The sequence below is a fragment of the Acomys russatus genome, chromosome 23, assembly GCF_903995435.1.
Source record: "Acomys russatus chromosome 23, mAcoRus1.1, whole genome shotgun sequence".
Classification (NCBI taxonomy): domain Eukaryota; kingdom Metazoa; phylum Chordata; class Mammalia; order Rodentia; family Muridae; genus Acomys; species Acomys russatus.
In genome coordinates, this window is record NC_067159.1 from 24,018,367 (window position 1) to 24,037,353 (window position 18,987).

General features: G+C 41.2%; 1 protein-coding gene across 1 annotated transcript in view; it reads left to right on the forward strand.

Annotated features, from left to right (window-relative positions):
* Arhgap29 (Rho GTPase activating protein 29) overlaps positions 1–15,708 on the forward strand; it is a 51,687-nt gene extending 35,979 nt beyond the window's left edge. The window contains exons 13-23 of the mRNA XM_051165905.1: positions 805–965; positions 1,437–1,576; positions 1,809–1,913; positions 3,082–3,180; positions 4,230–4,369; positions 4,986–5,174; positions 5,389–5,526; positions 7,344–7,576; positions 8,762–9,092; positions 9,612–9,720; positions 13,481–15,708. Coding sequence (XP_051021862.1) covers positions 805–965; positions 1,437–1,576; positions 1,809–1,913; positions 3,082–3,180; positions 4,230–4,369; positions 4,986–5,174; positions 5,389–5,526; positions 7,344–7,576; positions 8,762–9,092; positions 9,612–9,720; positions 13,481–14,406 — 2,571 coding nt within the window. The 3' untranslated portion in view covers positions 14,407–15,708. The remainder of the gene's footprint in view (positions 1–804; positions 966–1,436; positions 1,577–1,808; positions 1,914–3,081; positions 3,181–4,229; positions 4,370–4,985; positions 5,175–5,388; positions 5,527–7,343; positions 7,577–8,761; positions 9,093–9,611; positions 9,721–13,480) is intronic.
* Positions 15,709–18,987: the final 3,279 nt, after the last annotated feature.

An 18,987-nucleotide genomic window follows, 5' to 3' on the forward strand; every position in this document is an offset into this window, starting at 1 on the left:
CATGTTGAAAATACCCTTCCAAAAACACATGCACGGTGGTACTACATGAGTTAATACTGGTTTTTAATTTTTTTATTGGTGTATATATAAGGGTTGTGTGTATGTATGATGGGAGACATGCATGCCATAGCATGTGAGTGGAGGTTAGAGAACAGCTTCCTGGAGTGAGGTTCTCTCCTCTAGCTTTACATGGGTTCCAGGACTTGAACTCAGGACATCAGACTTGTGTGGGCAGGTGCCTTTACCCACTGAGCTATCTCATTGGCCCACGTTGACATTATTATATAGTGTTTATAGCATTTTTCAGTACCACAAAATACTTTAGGAGCCACCCTTAGGATCATATATCTATGGATGAGGATCAGTAGCTCATAAATTTGCTAAAGTATACTGAAGGATAATATATGTCTAAAATTAATGGGACTTTCAAAAAAAGAAAAAGGGAAAACAGTCAAGATAGTGTTGCTTATGACTGGAAGGTTCCCTGACCCGTTTGTTTTTTCATTTAGGAGTTTAGACAATTGAGGTTCAACCATCAAAATATAGAGCTAGGAGTCCTCAAACCAGCCAGGGGTGTGGGTTGTAGTTTAAAGCCCAGTAGCTGTTAGAGCAAAACTACTGTTTGATTTCCAGCGTGAGTTGTGCATACCACCAGTCAACTTATTGTGCTGATAGTGATACTCAGTGTTGGATATGCCATGTATGGCCTTGTTATTGGTGTACTTGTTGACAGAAACATACATCTACATAACATTTTATATCTTACAAGTTATGTCTGTCTTTTGTCTTTGTCTGTGACTGTAGGTAACAGTTAACCTCTTTCATATGCAGCAGCTACAGGCTGCATCCCTTGCCAACAGTTTACAGTCTCTCTGTGATAGTGCCAAACTCTACGATCCAGGTCAAGAGTACAGTGAATTTGTGAAGGCTACACGCTCAAGTGAATTAGAAGAAAAGGTGGATGGGTAAGAATTCATGCACAAGTGAAACTATTTCAAGAGAGAAAACATTTGCTGGGTTCCTGTCTAAGCTTATAAGGAAGTATCTTTTCTTACACTGAAATATTAACTTTAATTTAAAAAAATATTTTCATATTATTTTGTGGTTTCTTAGCACATATAAGGTATAGCTGCAGTGCCGTTGAGAATGAAGCTTTCCATTTTCATACAGACCTCACTTCTTTGAGTCTTAAAATCCTTTGGAATAGCAAATGATGATTTACATATTTTGAGTATACCAAAAACTTAACCTACACTTTTCACTAATGTTAGATTAGAAAAGTTTAATCATGACATAAATATTAAATATTCTATTGTTATACTTCGTCCACATTTTAGCTGTTATAAGTATGAAATTAATATTAAGTTCATCTTACATTCATTAAACAATTTTAATAGACTATTAGTGATGAACTTTATTTACTTTTCACACCACAGGAATGTAAATAAGAAAATAACAAATAGTCCCCAGACCTCTGGATATGGACCTGCTGACTCTTTAGAGGATGTTGCACGCCTTCCTGACAGTTGTAATAAACTCGAAGAGGACAGGTGCTCCAACAGTGCAGACATGACAGGTGTGTTTCATCCTGAAGCAAACACTTTTTTATGAAACAGCGGGGCACTCGGCTGTGATTACTAAATGGATTTGAGTTCTGGAAATAGTCTCCTGTTCTCCATCGCTTACAGTTCTAACCACCAGGCTGTACCCAGAAGTCCATAATTAGTATTGTTAAAGAAACTAGAACCAGTTTCTGCTCCATAACGTCAGACTGCATATAGGCAAGTTTGTCACTCTTCTTTTTTCAGGTCCTTCTTTCATACGATCGTGGAAGTTCGGAATGTTTAGTGACTCTGAGAGTACTGGAGGGAGCAGCGAGTCTAGGTCTCTGGATTCGGAATCTATAAGTCCAGGTACATAAATGTTTGTCTTACTGGAAATCCAATGAGAGACTGTAGTAGCCCATTGGGGACTTTTTGTTTGTTTGTTTTGTTTTTGTTTTTCTGTGTAGCCTTGGCTGTCCTGGACTTGCTGTGTAGACCAGGCTGGCCTTGAACTCAAGAGATTCACCTGCCTCTGCCTCCCAAGTGCTGGGATTACAGGCAATGTGGGATATTTTTAATGAGCATATTTTAGAATAAACTATCTCAGACATAAGAGAATATACATACATATGTGAAGTTTAAAGAAAAATAATGACACTTTTATATGGAATCATCATCTAGCTCAGCAAGCAGAACATGAGAAGCGCCATTTATATGCATATATAAACTACACACACACACACACACAGACACACACAATCACAATCACCTCCTAGCCCACCAGAGTAAATCAATCTATATAGATATTTTACATGTTCTTTGTAATATATTTCATGGACTTTATCCTCTTCTGAATGCTATAAAAATAGAACATTTCCTTACTCTTCATTTCACACTGGAAGTTGGGCCTCTTGCATGTTGGGCAAGTACCCAGACACTGAGCTGTACTCTGGGCTGTTGTTTTGTTTGTTTTGAGCGGGGCTCAGAGTTGCCCAGCTGGGCCTGAGCTCATTCTGCAGCAAAGGCAAGTTTTGAGTCTTGTGCCCCTCCTCACACCTCCCAAAAAGCTGGCACTATAGTCTGCGGCACTGCGAGGCCGGGCAGGACTGAAGGCTTCATTTTTACTTTCTTTATCCATGTTGATGTGAATAGCTATATCTGTGCTTATCCTGCTTAATAATTTGTAATGAAAATATCATTATTTGGGTTTTGTGGCGTGTGAGCGTGTGTATTTTAGTTAACTGCTGTGGTAGGCCATTCCAGCAACATTTACTATTATGTCAGTTGCTCTGTCATACATTAGATATTAACTATGAAGAGGCTGCCTGGTTGTTTTGTTTGTTTTTCAAGACAGCGTTTCTTTGTGTAGCCATGGCTGTCCTGGAACTCTGAATCCTTTGTTACCTGGATTTTGAGTGTAGGAAAAAAAAACTAATAAAAATAATACAAACTGTGTAACTCCAAGAATACTGTCAACACCTGTTTGTACTGTTCTTTGGTGACTAGTCAGGTAATGGTGCCCACAATTTCCCTTTAGGAGACTTTCATCGGAAACTTCCACGAACTCCGTCCAGTGGGACCATGTCTTCTGCTGATGATCTCGATGAAAGAGAACCGCCATCACCATCAGAAGCTGGTACTAAGATCATCTCAGTCAGGACCCACTAACCCAGCTAAAATAGTAGCAGTGCATAACACTAGAACGTTACTTTCCTATGTGCATCTTAAGTATATCTGCATGTTTATGTATATGTATGAACTGATAATAATTGATCAGAATAAGGAATACAGCTACTAGATGTTAAACATACCGCACTCTGTTGGACAGCAGGTATATATATGGTGTTCTGTCATAAATCCCAAGCAGTGACTTTCTGTTAAAAGCAGGCCATTGCATAAGAAATTCTGAAAACGTTCATTCTTAATAGTGCAGAGGCTGTGAACAAAAAAATTGAGTGGTAAACTCTTCCTTACTGTGCTGCTGCTAGCCCAAGTGCTACCAAACAGCAAGTTACAGGAATGAAGAAACTGCAAGAAGCCAAGTGGGAGAAGGAGATAAATGTACTTCTCAAGGACAGGAAAGATGTGGATGTGAAAGATACAGAAGTCAGTTGTTGTAATGACTCAGATTAAACTGATATAAGTTAGTTTTTATTTCTTTGTTACATTCAGATGTCTGGTTTTGGCAGGGGGCGGGTTGGCAGAATTTCCCAAATTAATAGGGTATTTGACTTCCACTATGATTTAAAAATAGAACTAGCTAATACTGATTTTATAAGTACTTCTTTAATGTACATATTGCTAACATGCTACTTTCATGTAACTAGCTCTTTTGAAGTAGTAATTGGGTTTTCGTAGGAATATAATGCCACCCATAAACACACTTCCTGCTCTGTATGGGACCTCTTAATAAAAGCATAAATTGGCTTATCCTGAGACCCTCATGTCGTGGCATCTTAGAATTAGCTTACTGGTTCGGTGGTGATGTCATAGCTAAACCATTTGATAAAAGTGTGTGATTATATCTGTAAGTTGTTTGTGATGTTAGAAACTCCGGACAGTAGGGGTTTTGTTTTTTGTTTTTTGTTTTTTGTGATACGTATATGACTGAAAGGTCTAAGTATTACTCAGAATACATAAAATTTTTGTCATCTTTCCATTCTTGTGTATTGTTTCTGTTACAAGGACCCAACTCCCTTGGAGCGTTTAAGAAAACATTGATGTCGAAGGCAGCTCTCACGCACAAGTTTCGAAAGTTGAGATCCCCCACAAAATGTAGGGATTGTGACGGCATCGTAATGTTCCCAGGCGTGGAATGTGAAGAGGTGAAATCTGTTTGGAATTGCATAGGCCCTCCCACTTGCCATCTAGTTGGTTGATTATGCTGTATCTGTCAGTATTTTTTTATTAGAATATAAAATGATAGGTTGCATTGTGGCATCTTCATATATGTCATTAAATGGTGTCAGGTTTTTCGCTGAATACATTTCCTTTTTGTTAAGATTTTATTTATTAGACTCTTTTACAAATACATAATTTTTTACTTTATGTGTAGTGATGGCTTTCCTGCATGTATGTCTGTGCACCAAGTGTGTGCAGTACCTTTGGAGGCCAGAGAAGGGCGTCAGATCCCCTGGGACTGGAGTTACAGATGGTTGTGAGCCATCCTGTGGGTGATGCAAGTTGAATGCCAGTCCTCTGGAAGAGCAGGGGGTACTTTCAACTGCTAGGCTATCTCTTCTACCCCTACACATATATTTTTAATAAGTTGTACCTCAGTGTATGTTTTATTGGTTTGTATTTTCTTCTGTTGTTAGGTCTATTTCAGACATAACACAGCTTAAACTTGTTGTTATTATGTTACCAATCTATCCATAGTTTGCTCAGTTGTAAATAATTTTAAGGCGAACTAATGTATTTTAAACTGTCATTTTCTTGTAGTGTCTCCTTGTTTGTCATCGAAAGTGTTTGGAGAACTTAGTCATTATTTGTGGTCATCAAAAACTTCAGGGGAAAATGCACATATTTGGTGCAGAATTTATACAAGTTGCAAAAAAGGAACCAGATGGCATCCCTTTTGTACTAAAAATATGTGCCTCAGAAATTGAAAATAGAGCCTTGTGTCTCCAGGTACCTAAGTGTATGTCATTTGTTGTAATGAAAAGAGAATTTGTACTATCCATTTGTAATAGTTGGTTTTATTCCAACTTAATTTGAGAAATGTTATTTGCCCTAGCCAAGTTTTTTTTCTGTAATACTAAAAAAAAGTGCAGTAGATACATCTAATATGTTTTGAATTGCAATAACCATTTAAACTAAGGCAGAATTTGTTTCTCCATTCAAGGGAATTTATCGTGTTTGTGGAAACAAAATAAAAACTGAAAAACTGTGCCAGGCTCTGGAAAATGGAATGCACTTAGTAGATATTTCAGAATTCAGCTCACATGACATCTGTGATGTCTTGAAGTTATACCTGCGCCAGGTAAAAGCTTTATTTTTGTAACTTACCATATTGAAACAGTAAAAATGTGATTTGTGGTTGTTTTTTTTTTTTCCAGTTCATGGCCTTTGTATATACGTATTTTCATTGACATAGACCATATTGATGTCTTCTAAATATTAATGGATAGATCAAAATGCAAATAAGTCAGGCATACAATTAAAAACATAATAACAATAAAACACTGATTTTCATCTCTCGGTAAGAGAACATAGAACATTACTCTCCATTACAAAAGACCTCCATGTGCCTTTTCCAACTTATGGCCCCCTGACACTACATGGAAGTGCTTTTGTGTAAAGGAATTAACATTTTCCCAAGCATGGAGAAGCTAAATAACATAAAGTGTATTAAGTTTTAGGAACTTGACTTGTAAGGAAAGGCCAGTGTTGAACTGTTCATGAGTACTCAGCAAGCAGAGCAGTGTTTGGGTCAACTTGATTTTGTCTTCCCTGATATTTCAAAATAGCTATTTTAGATAGTCAGTGTGTGAGTTTGAGGGGGAGGGGGGACACCATTTAGCACAAATTCGGGACAACAATAGGTGGGTACTAGAAAGCTAACAGGAATATGGTCAGGAAGTAGGCCACCCTTTATTGTCTTTTTCTGTGCTCAGTGTTGGATCAGCAGTTGACTTAGCATATTCAAAGACAAAGCATGTATGGGCCTCAGGCAGAAGCTTATGGGGCCGTTCAAGAATTTAGCCCAGTGTTATGAGCCAGGTACAAAGACTGCTTGGGCCATGCCTATCTGGCATTCTGTTCCTGGGTGAAGTTGCAGAGAGGGTCATGCTGGGAATATCTGGAGTTCCGTCACTCCATTCTGGACCCTTTGGTCTGTTTGTATAGCTGCTGTCTTGGGAATTTTTTTCTCTGTGAAGAAAATATTTCATCTTTGTTTCTGTCTTTTTTCCTGTTTTACTCATGTCTATCCTTGAATAAGGTGGACCTTACTCATCTGTAAATGATCGTATTTCTGTTCTCTTGATGGGAATTGGACAACATAGATAGTAGATGCCTGTACTTTTCAGGTGGACTTTCTTTGCGCACTTGGCGACCTGTGTTGGCTCTCTCGTCTCCTCCCCTTTCTCTGCTCGTTCCCTGCTTTTTCTGTCCTGTGGTACTTTCTAGGAGATTGATTCAGCCATAGCTCTTCCTACTGCAGCAAACTTAGTTATACCAGGGATCACTCTTTAATTTCTGCAAACTCAGTGGTCTGTTCCTTCCAATTCATTTGATTTTGTGTATTATAGTTTTAATTGGTGTTAACATTGGGATAGTAATTAGTATAATATAGACAGATTAGCATTTTAAAATCCCTTGTAAAACTTCTTGGTTTAGAGTTTTATTGTCTGTCAGTTAATGTCTTACTATTTAATTCATGACAGTGTTTCAGATTAACCTAATCCATCATGTCTATAGCAAGGATATATATTTAAAGTTTTTTTTTTCTTTTTTTTTTTTTTTGTGAATGGATGTTTTGCCTGAATGTATGTCTTTACTGCATGCATGCTGGTGCCCAGGGAGGCCAGAAGCCAGTCAAATCCTCTGGCACTAAAGATACAGACAGCTGTGAGCCAGCCACATGGGTGCTGGGAATGGAACCTGGGTCCCCTAGAAGAGCAGCCAGTGCTCTTAGTCACTGAGCCATCTCTCTAGCCCAAGCATACTCAGTTATAGACCTATTTTGAGTCTTGTTAACCTAAGAGGACTTGGTGGATCATTGATTGGCTGTGAATAATGGTTAACATTAGCTGGAAAAAAGACAACAGTGTTCATAATGTAATTTTATTTCTTTAGCTCCCAGAACCATTTGTTCTATTCAAATTATACAAGGAATTTATAGACCTTGCAAAAGAGATACAACATGTAAATGAAGAACAAGAAACAAAAAAGGATAGCCCAGAAGACAAAAAGCAACCACATGGGAACATAGAAATCAACCGAATCCTTCTGAGGAGCAAGGACCTGCTGAGACAGCTGCCAGCGCCAAATCTTCACAGTCTTCATTACCTCATGGTACATCTGAAGCGGTAAGAGTTCTCTATAGAGCCTCCGTTAGTGAGTGAGTCGTTTTCCTGGTTAAAAAAAAATGTAGCGCTTTTACCTTTTTAAACACTGTCATAATGTTAAGTACATTGATGTATTTTTTTAATGGATTTCGTTTTTCTTACATGTTAGAGGAAAAGGGAGTGAATGTATGTTCAGACAGCCAACATCAACCTCAGATTTCTCCTGTGAGCCTGGCTCTAGTTGGAGAAACAAGATAGGAACAGGGTTTCTGTCCTTTGAGCTTCCTCACAGACCTGTGCGTGCACGCACACCCTCATGCACACACACATGCAAACACATAAACACACACAGAGTATAGCATCATTCTGTTCAATAGGTTCTTACAGTGTGCAGACGAGGATGAGGTAAGTCAGAGAATGCAGCGCTCGAGTAAGGTTTAAAGAACTCAGTAGTGATTTACTTGTCCAAGAACGCTCAGAAGAGCATCGCACCAAAGGATGACAGACACAGATGGGTGAGAGCAGTTCACACTTAGGAAATAAGCTCATGTGTTTGGGCTACACCAGAAGCTCAGTGGGAACTGATAAGATCTTGCATACCTAACAGTTGAGTTTACTGTACCCACTAGTGATTTTTGAGCCAGGAATTTTACATGCTCAGATTTGCCTGCTAGACTGGGCTGGAGGGGAGACCTTTACTAAAGTCCTCATCTCCACGAGTAGTTGTAGAAGGCAAAAGTGGGGAGAAATGGGAGTGTGAGAGGGACAGTATAATCCTGGGGCCTCTGGGAGGAGGCACTGAGGCTTGAGAAATAGCGGAGGTTATAAGAAATTGACCGTAGCATTTTGTTTCCATTATAAAGGTCTGGAAACATATACAGAAGTAATCTTTAAGGGTTCCTTTTTGTGTCTGCTGGGAAAATGTGTAATTTCTTTTACTTGGTTTTTATCCTAATAGAAAAATATGATTAAATCAACTATGGCATGTAGTCAATATTTTAATCAAATAATTATATATTTTTCTTAGACCTTTCTCACAACTTAGGCCTTAACTTTTCTAGACTGTGTACCCTGTGTGTGTTCAGGCAGCCAATATGGTCCCTCAGGTGCCTCCTGTGTACCAGGCTACTCTTCCCAGTCCATAGTATACTGTGCTGAAAACATCAGTAGGCAAGTCTCATAAGCTTTGTGTGCTCTGCTCTGCAGGGTGGTAGATCATGCAGAAGAAAATAAGATGAATTCTAAGAACTTGGGAGTGATATTTGGACCAACTCTCATCAGGCCAAGGCCCACGACTGCTCCCGTCACCATCTCTTCCCTTGCTGAATATTCTAACCAGGCCCGATTAGTGGAGTTCCTCATTACTTACTCACAGAAGATATTCGACGGGTCCCTGCAGTCTCAAGATGTTGCCGTGCCTCCTACAGGTGCTGTTGCACCTCAGGGTGATCAGGGGTGTCTCCCCAAGCCTCTGTTATCACCAGATGAAAGAGACACAGACCATTCTATGAAACCACTATTTTTTTCTTCAAAGGAAGTAAGTTTGTTTCCTGTTAATATGTATGTGCTTGTGTTTATGTGAAGGCACACACAAGTGACAAGACAGGCTTGTACAGTGCCGTGGCACTGGGGTAGAAGTCAGTGAACAATTTTGAGGAGTTTATTTTTACCTCCACTGTGTTGAGACAGGGTCTGTCTTGGTTCTGTTACTGGGCAGTATGATCCAGAGTCGCTAGTTTCCAGCTTCTGAGCCCTTCCCAGGTCCCGCCCCTTAGCTCACTGTAGAACCTCAGGGCCACAGACGCATGCTACCACGGCCATGCTACCACGGCCACTTCATCCCCCTGTTTTCTTTTTGCTTTATGTGGGCTCTGGGGATCACACTCAGGTGTTGGCTTGGGTGGACAGCACCTTTTAACTGTTAAGCGAGAGTTTTGAGTGGTACAGGGTTGTCTTAGAGCTGAGTGGCATTTTGTCAGTAGTTTAATGATCTTTGAACTATTGCTTTTGAAATGTGCTGTGTAATACAAGTGTGAAAATTCTCTTCCATTAACAGGATGTCCGTACTGCAGATTGTGAGAGCAGAACTTACGAATTAGCTACATCGTTTGAAGAATCAGAACGCAAACAAAATGCATTGAGAAAATGTGACGCTTCGGTCGTTGGTGAGTATGAACAACGCCGGATACAGAATTAAAGCTTTATGAGTAAACTATTACTGACAGCTAAGGTGAATGCCCTGGGTTCAGTCCTCAGTACTTCAAAAACAAACAGAAGCCAAGTGAAATGAAGTTAAGGGTCAAACTTCCATGTTTTATTGCTTAACAAATCGATGCCAGCCCCTGAGAAAGTTGCCTTTTAGTGTACCTTGCCTCTTTTTCCAATTGTGTGTGTTATGTGTAGGTATGTGCATCTATAGTTTCCATGTGTACAGATGCCGTGGGTTGATATCTAGAATCTTCTTTGGTAGTCTTCTACCCTATTCATTAAGGCAGGATCTCCTTATCAGACCCAGAGCTTGCTGATAGGGCTAGTCCTGGTAGCTAGCTTCCTCTGGTTTTCTCCGTCTCTACCTTCCAAGAATGGGATTATGGGCAAGCTGCCAGCCATACTCAGCATTAACATGAGTTCTGGGATGTGAATACTGTTCCTCTCGGTGAACCAAGTGCTTTAACAACTGAGCCATCTCCCCAGCCCTGGACCTTACATTTAAATACCATTTTTCATAATATCTTTTTATAAGAGATACCTTAGAGTTCCTAGGTGTTTTTGTGCTCCTTCTAAAATTTTGTTTTACCTTATTTTGTTTGACTTTACTTCTCGTTCAGTTAAAGTTGAGGCAGACAAGTGTGAGCGGTGTGCTACTGGATAGCATGTTTTGTATGTGACTCAAAGCATTGCTGAATTTAACTGCTAATAAGCATTACCCAGCATCCTAAAAGTGGAGCTGGAAAGATGGCTTAGAGCACTTCCAGAGCTTCTCTTGTAGAGGACCCGGCTGGATTCCCAGCACCTACATGGTGCTCGAAACCATCTGTAGCTCCAGTTGCAGAGACCCTGGTGCCATATGTACGTGTAGGGCAAGCACTCATACATAAATCTGGGTTTTGGTTTTTTGGGGTTTGTTTGTTTGCTTTTCAGTTTGTTTGGTTTGGTTTTTGGTTTTTCAAGACAGAGTTTCTTTGTGCAGCTCTGGCTGTCCTGTTCTCAGTTTGTAGACCAAGCTGGCCTCAAACTCAATAGAGATCCGCATGCCTTTGCCTCCTGGGTACTGGAATTAAAGGCGTGCATGTGGCACCACACCCAGCCTTTTTCCACTTCTAAAAAAGAGTTCTAAAAGTGAAAAACTTCAGACTCCAGTTTGTTTGGTTGGTTTCCCATGCTTTTCTTGTAGTCTGCCTCATGTGCATCCTTGACCGTTGCTACCAGCCGTTCTCCCGTGCTGTCGAGCAGGAGTTGTGGTGTGGGGAAAGTGCTTGCACTTGTTGCTGTTGCTCTGCAAGCCAGTTTTGCAGAAAGGTCAGGTTAGATGTCTGATCAAGTAGTAGTGAGCACGGCCTGATACAAGAGAAAGCCTACATGACTTTCCTGTTTGATTCCATGTATTAGCTGTGCCCAGGACATCTGAGAGAACAACTGGTGGGCAGGGGAGATTGATCCTGGCTCGTGGTTTCAGGGGGATGGGTCTGTTGCCTTGGTGGGAAGGCATGGTGGAGTAGAGCAGAGAAAAGAAGGAGTGCAGAAAGGGTCAGGGTAAGAGCTAGTCCTCAAGGACCTCCGACCTCCAACTGGATACCACCCACTGTAACAGCTTCCCAATAATGCTGTAATAATGTGAATCTGTCAAGAATTAATACAAGACTAGTCAGTTAGTTCATCAGGTAAAGGCGCCAGGTGACCTGGGTTGCCCTCTGACTTCCTTGGGCATACCATTGCACATACACACAGGTCATTAATGAAATTAATCCACATACTAGGTTAGAGTCATCATGGCCTACTATCTCTGGAGACACTGCCATGGTCACCCCAGAAGTCAGCCTTTCAGTCCAGTACATTGGCAATGAAAGTTCACAGCTCTGATATGATCTTCATAGCAACTCCGTGCTGTAAAGCGGACAACACTGGCCTCACTCATGAGTGAATTATTCACATAGGATTGGAATCCAGTTCTATCTGATTTGTAAATCTAACCTGATTTTGTTTTTCACTACCCCATTAAATGAGGCTCCCAACTAGGAATAGTAGTAGTAAACACAATGATTTGAAGGTATTTTTTAGTATTTATTGTATACCAGATAGTTCTAGGCACTTTTCTTGTTGGAGCGTTAGACCACATGACAAGTTATACACATGTCTTCTTATGTGATGTAAAACCATGTAGGGACAGCAAGCCTTGGCAATGCAGCTCAGGACCAACAGCTGACTGTACAGCCCACACTGCTCTCCGACACTGCCAACTCTCCTTGCAGCGCTGAAGGAATACATGTACTTTGGTTCTAGCAGCCAGCTTCAGTGAGTCAGGTCCCTAGAGCATTCTGTGAATGTGGGGAAGAATGCAGAGAAGAAGATTACAGAAACAGTGCTTTGGAGCCCAGGGGAGGAAGGTCATCTGGTGGCCAGAGAGAAAGAGAGCTCATTGGTTAAGAGTGCTTGCTGAATTGACCTGAATTGGGTTCCCAGTACCCACATCAGGCCACTTCTGCCTGAAGCTTCCATTCAAGCTCCATAGGGATACAAAACCTCTGGTCTCTGAGAGCATCTGTGCTTTTGTGCACATGTGCACACATAATTAATAAATAAAAAGGTTGTCAGTCCAAGATAGATTAAGAGGTCAGAGAGATGATGACTGACCAGTGATACTCGTAAGTCACCTGTATACACACAATGCCCAGGAATGGGAGAGAAGGTGAGGCCACAGAGATTTAAAGCTACACACAGGGCCAGGCCCATGGCCAGCTGCTATTCAGAGTCAGTCTCAGGTACCAACTGATATGGTGTTTCTCAGTGCCAAGGACCTGGGGGTCAAGGACAGCACCTTTGCAGGAATTGTAATTTCTCAGGTAAATATAGACAAGAAGAAAATAAAGAGATAGTGTGGGGAGCTGAGGACTCAGGGTGAGAAAGTGTGGCCACGGGACAGGCTGGTGGGAAAAGAAGAAAGTAAACCTGGGGCAGCTAGCCTGTGGGGGAATGGCAGTGTTTTCCTTAAAGCACAATTCTTCAACCTCAGTTTGACCTAGTGGGTGTTACAGTTTAGTAGCAGAACGGTGGTGGCAGGCCCCTTCTCACTGTGGGCAGAATGCAGCTAAGAAGCAGCAAGTGAGGTGTCTGAGTTCTTGGGACTCACGGCACGCTTGCATTTGGTTGGTCGGAGATGCTGTAATTTTTCTAAGTTAACTCACCAATGTCTACCTGTGGACTTTTTTTTATATATATATTTATTTATTTATTATGTATACATTGCTCTGCCTGCTTGTACCCCTGCAGGCCAGAAGAGGGCATCAGATCACATTATAGATGGTTGTGAGCCACCGTGTGGTTGCTGGGAGTTGAACTCAGGACCTCTGGAAGAGCAGACAGTGCTCTTAACCTCTGAGGCATCTCTCCAGCCCCTGTTGACTTTTTTGACCTAGAAAATACTTGTTCATGGGGCCCACATTAAAACAAATTACTAGACAAGTAGTTTTTTTATTTCGTTCTGGTTTTAACTAATTTATAAAATGCTTATGGCAATTTTTTGCATAAATTTATGCAAAAATTAAATGAACTTTTCAATTCAAACTGCATCTTTAAAGAACAGTTGTGTCTTCTGCATAGACAACTGAAAATACCATGCTGGGACATTTATAAAAATTTTTTTGTTATCCAATGTCTGTCTGTCTTACTCAGTTTCTAGTGTTCATCATGTGCCACTTTCTTTTTCAGACAACAAAATACATTTGCTTTTTGACCAAGAGCTTGAGTCAGCAGCACCCCAAAAGATGGAAGGTGTTTGTAAAAGCCCCAAGCTCTTTCTTCTGAAGTCTGACAGGACAACAAGCGGTGTGCAGAGACACACTCCAAGGACCAAGATGAGACCTGTAAGTTTGCCTGTAGATCGGCTGCTGCTTCTTGCCAGTTCTCCTACCGAGAGAGGTAGCAGGAATATAGGAAATGTAGACCTGGACAAGCTTGGCAAGAACCCTGCCTTTGAAGGACTTCATAGGAAAGAAAACCCAAATAGTCCTTGTTCCAAAGAGAATGGCTTTGACCAGCAAAATGTGCAGAAATCCTGGAACAGACAATATGAACGGAACAGCTTTACTGCCAAGACTACGGTGATTGTGCCCAGTGTGTACTCTGAAAAGGGATTGACAGCCAACCCTGGGAACAGTGGGGACCATTCCAGTAGTGCCGCCCAGCCCAGTAAGCCATACGCAGAGCCAGCCACGACAGAGCGGAGATCCTCTGATTCCTGTCCTGTCGCTGCTGTCAGAGCTCCCAGAACGCTGCAGCCCCAGCACTGGACAACATTTTACAAACCACCTAATCCCACCTTGAATGTCAAGGGGACTGAGGGGAAAAGAGCATTGCCCTCCGCGCCTGTGCCTCCTGTCCCGACACAAGGTCCAACAGCATTGCCCTCCGCGCCTGTGCCTCCTGTCCTGGCACACGGTCCCCACATTCATGTGGCAAAATCGGACCTAGACTTGGGAGTCACGTCAGCACAACCAGTGCAGCCAAGTGGTCAACCCAAAGAGAGCTCTGAGGTGCCTGGCCTGCCTGAGGGGACTCCCACCTGCCAGAGACCGCGACTGAAGCGAATGCAGCAGTTTGAAGACCTTGAAGATGAAATCCCCCAGTTTGTGTAGGATTGTCAAAATCGAGTTCTTTGTTTAGTGGTGTCATTTTGTGAGAGGGACGTTTGGACAGGGCCCTTTTGTATAGAATTGCCAAAGCTGTTTGTCACTGTGGTGTTTGTTGATCATGTGGGAAAAGAGAGTGTTCTGACAAGGCTGCATTTATGCCTCGCTGGAATGATTTTTGGAGTTGTAAAAAAAAAAAAAAATGAACGGGTGGATTCATGTTTTTTAGAGTTGATTTTCCCCATAAAATGATCCATTTAAATGCATCCCTAATATATGATGGTTTTTAGCAGTAGGAGCAATTGGGGAAACCCAGCTTTATTGTGCAGAGTGAGACCAAGTACATATTTATAAAGTATTTCCGACACAGGTGCCTGGAAGATGTTCGTGTGCTGTGATTTCCCCACACGGCCGCATAGGGCATCTTTGACCATTTGTGTTTCTGTAGTTGTGTGTAAGCTTTTATTTTTCAATTGAAAATTCACCTTTTAATATTTACATAATGGCCAAAGGGTTTGCCAGTCTGTATTTAATTATACTTAATTGCCAGTTTTTACATGTGGCAGTTAAGTTGTACCCCAAAAAATGCACTTAAATATGAACTGTGTAGTTCCATTGCCTCTTATTTGGCATTACATGGTTTTAATACATCTGGTAGGGTTGGGAGTTTTGTTTTATCTCTTAGTCTTGTCTGTATAAACTTTGTTTCCGACTGTTCTGAACATGTTTTATACAGTGGTCCAGGAAAGATGCTATTTTCAGAGGTTTTTAAATTTCAGTACATTTCTTGTTTTTACTGCCTGGCTTTGTTTAAACTCTTCCTTTTATAAGAAATGTTTTGACTTACGCATCATTTTATATACTTTTTCTACCTGACTTTCAACCATTGAAAATGTATAGTTCATTCAGATGGAGTGAAGATTTATTTAAGTTGATCACAAGGGTACACTTCAGTAAGCCTCGTGTTTAGAAATTTGGAAGAAGGTATAGATGACCAGATCTGTTTCTTAAAAAAAAAAAAAAGAAAGAAAGAAAGAAAGAAAGAAAACAACAACCTGGTTTTCAGAACTTGTGCGTTCCTGTTACTTTCTTGCATTGCTGTTTGTCTAAACTAGGATGTAAAAGGGACACAAATACAGTAGCCTTTTGTATGTGTGAATTGTATTATGCTTTTGTATGGCCTTGTTATATTTGATAAATATATGTACATACTCACTTGCTAAATTATCTCAGGTTTGTGGCTTGTCGGACAATATCTTCAGTTGTAGTCTTCAGTGGAATTAACCATCGACCTAGGCGTCAGCTCCAGGGGCCAGGCATCCCTTAACTACAGCACAGGACGATCTGTGACAAGCTGTAAGAACGAGGGAGAGCTGAGTAACCAGCCTTTTCATAAGGAAGCTTTGGTTTTGTTCCTTATTCCACACCATATTGCTATGAAAGCTAAAATGAAATTAGCCAACATTTATTGAGCCCCCTCTGTATGCTGCAAACTTAACAAAGTTTCTACATAAATCTTCATAGCAACCTGTGATAGGCAGGCGAGGATGCTGTCATTCTTCTGCCAGTGATGGCACTAGAAACATGGGATGTGTCCAAGTTCCACAGGGATCACCTGCAGAATCAGTCCTAAAACAGGACTGTCCGATTCAGATGCTTGGTGCTCTTAGCAACTCTGTGACAGCAGTAAATGATGTCAGAGTACTTAGTGACAAATGCCCCTCTAAAAGTTCTTACTGTGAAGTAAGGTCCCTGTTGAGTCATTCCTGCGTGCGCGGTTCAGGAACAGTAAGTGTGTTCTCAGGTGTGCACAACTCACCATGGCCACAACTTCCTCACCAGCCCATTAACTCCAGCTTGAGCCCAGCCAGTGACCATATCGTGGCATAAAGATGCCTCCGTTTCCCACTTCATGAGTGGCAGTTCCAGTTGTAGACCTTTCTACCTTAGGGTTTCCTGGCTATTTTCCAGCCTATGGCTGCTCTCTTTTCCTGGGAGCAGTAAGCAAGCTTCCTAAAAGAAAGAGTTGTAATTTCTAGATTGCCCACAGTATCCACTGTGCCTGCTACCCAATAACATAGAGGCAGCTGCTGGAAAGTGATGTGAGCAAGGGGAAAGGGCAGAAGTCAGTAAAAAAGAGCTTTCAGTCCACCCTTCAGAAGTACACTCTCTTCAGATAGTGACTGCTCTATCCTCTTATGCTCATGTAATCCAGTGGGGTTTTTTTTTTCCTTCCCCAAAGACAGGAAATAATTTTTGTGCACTATCATTAGATGTGTAGATGATTCACTTAGGATCCACAGTCTAGTGAAGTTCATATGTTCACTGTCAGTATACAGAAGTCAGTTGAATTCCTGTAAATCAGCAACTATCAGACATAGGCGTGTTCAGGGTTTCATGTTTTCAGTAGAATAAAAATGAAAGACTGAGGAAAGATGTCACAGATCATACAGAGTCTTTTATACAGAATATCCTATGTGTAATATATATGAATTGGAAACCTCTGCTTCTTGCACATGACAACAGTACACCCATTAAATCAGAAGGTTAACATTGTCATGATAGTGATAGCTAATCAATAGGTCAAATTCAGATTTTATTGATTGCCCCCTGTCCATGCCAACAGTCCAGTCCCAGACCACATGGTGCATTTAATTGTCCTTTTTCTTTGGTCTTCTTCAATATGGAACTTTGGTACTTGACCTTATGACCTTGACCCTTAAGGGGCATAGAACAATTTATGTAATGTCCACGTGGGTTTGTGTGATACTTGCTCACAGGTAGAGTTAGGATATGTATTTTTTGTCAAAAATATCATTCTTTTTGGTATACCAGGAGATGAGTGATCCCTGTTTGCTATGGTCCTGTTTATTATCTGTGGTCACTTGATTAGGATAATATCCAGGAAGCTTTCCCATTGTCAAGTTTAATTAAAATTAAAAAGTACTTTGGGTGCTAGTTCAGTAAGTCAAGGCTCTTGCAAGGCATGTCTGATCTGGGAACCCTAGGACCCAAGTAAAAGTCGAAGAGAGAGAAGCAACTCCCGGTTATCCTCTGTCCCCTACCATACGCTGTGACATACAAGTGCCTGCACTCACAGGTCACATGCAATAAAAGACATTTTTTAAGTACTTCGGGAGGATATTCCTAGGAACTATAAATGTTTTCTGCCGATTTGCCAACAGCCTGTTAGTTTTGAGTCCATCGGCAATTCTTGCCCGGATCAGTCACAACTATTTCGATTGCCAGATAGTGAGTTCATAGCTTTGGTATTTTTCTGTAAGGAAGAACTGCCTCCTTAATGCATTTTCATCAGTAGAGACTCAGATTCCTTCTTTACAGAGTAGACTATGATAATGTCCTTTATCCCAAATTTAATTTGTGGGAGTCTTTTCAAGGGCTTTTTTTTTTTTTTTTTTTTTTTTTTTTTTTAATGCCTCCTGTGGGTCTTTAAATTAGAGGCGTATGTTAAGTTACATAAAGTCACCTGCCATTTTCCTTATCTCAGATCAAGAATTAGACATTTTCAAAAAGCTCATGTGCCTTTAGATGAAATTTGTTTAGGGACCCTTAATCTAGTCTGTCCTTTCATACTTGAATCCCTCCTCCCTAGGCATCTCGTCTGTGCTAAATAACTCCTCGGTGGGAGTCGCACCGCTCCTGACCACGCTGAACCCAAGCATGCCAATCAAAACTCTCGCTGGGCGTGGTGGTGCACATCTTTAACCCAGCACTCAGGAGGCAGAGCCAGGCAGAGCTCTGTGAGTTTGAGCCCAGCCTGGTCTGCACAGTTCCAGGACAGCCAGAGCTACACAGAAAAACCCTGTGTGCAAAACAAAACCTCTGATCTCTACTACATCCTCCCAGACCACACTAACTGAATCCTTGACCCCACCAACATCAGTCCTCAGCACACAATTTGAATTCTAGGCCCAGACAGAAAAGAAGAAATGTTCATAATATTAAAAGCAAGCAATTATTGACTATTAACTTGATTGCAGGAAGCTTTAAGTGAAAGCCATATGTAGTTTGAAATGTCTTCATAACCAGTATTACTTTTCCAGTATTAGAAAAAAAAATAGTGTGGAAGACTTAGTCATGTTTCCAAGTTTTCTTTTTGGGTTCACCTTTGGCATTTTACATACATAGCGCTTGAGCCATAACAATACCTCACAAGAAAACCTGCCTCAGCTTTCTGGATATGTTCCTGTCTACTTGGCGCAGGGTGTTTTAAGTCTTCCGGTGTGAAAAAGGAGAATGAGAGATGGTAGCCTTAAGTTCCTGTGACAAAATGCCTGTGACAGGCAAAGGTTAGAAGGGTTGCTTTCAGGGGTTTCAGTTCACGCTTGGCTGTCTCCATTGAGTTGGGTCTGAGCTGAGACACATTGTCACGGCAGAGGGAGTATGTGACAGAAGAGACTGCTATCCTCAAGGCAGCAACAACGAGTAATGGACCAGTTTTTCAACGGTGACCCACTACAACCAGGCCCTTCCTCTTCTCTTTTCCATCACTTGCTGATATGTTTAGCTATCGATGAGTGGATGAGAGCCTCTGTGATCCAATCACCTCTGAGCAAGGCTTCACTG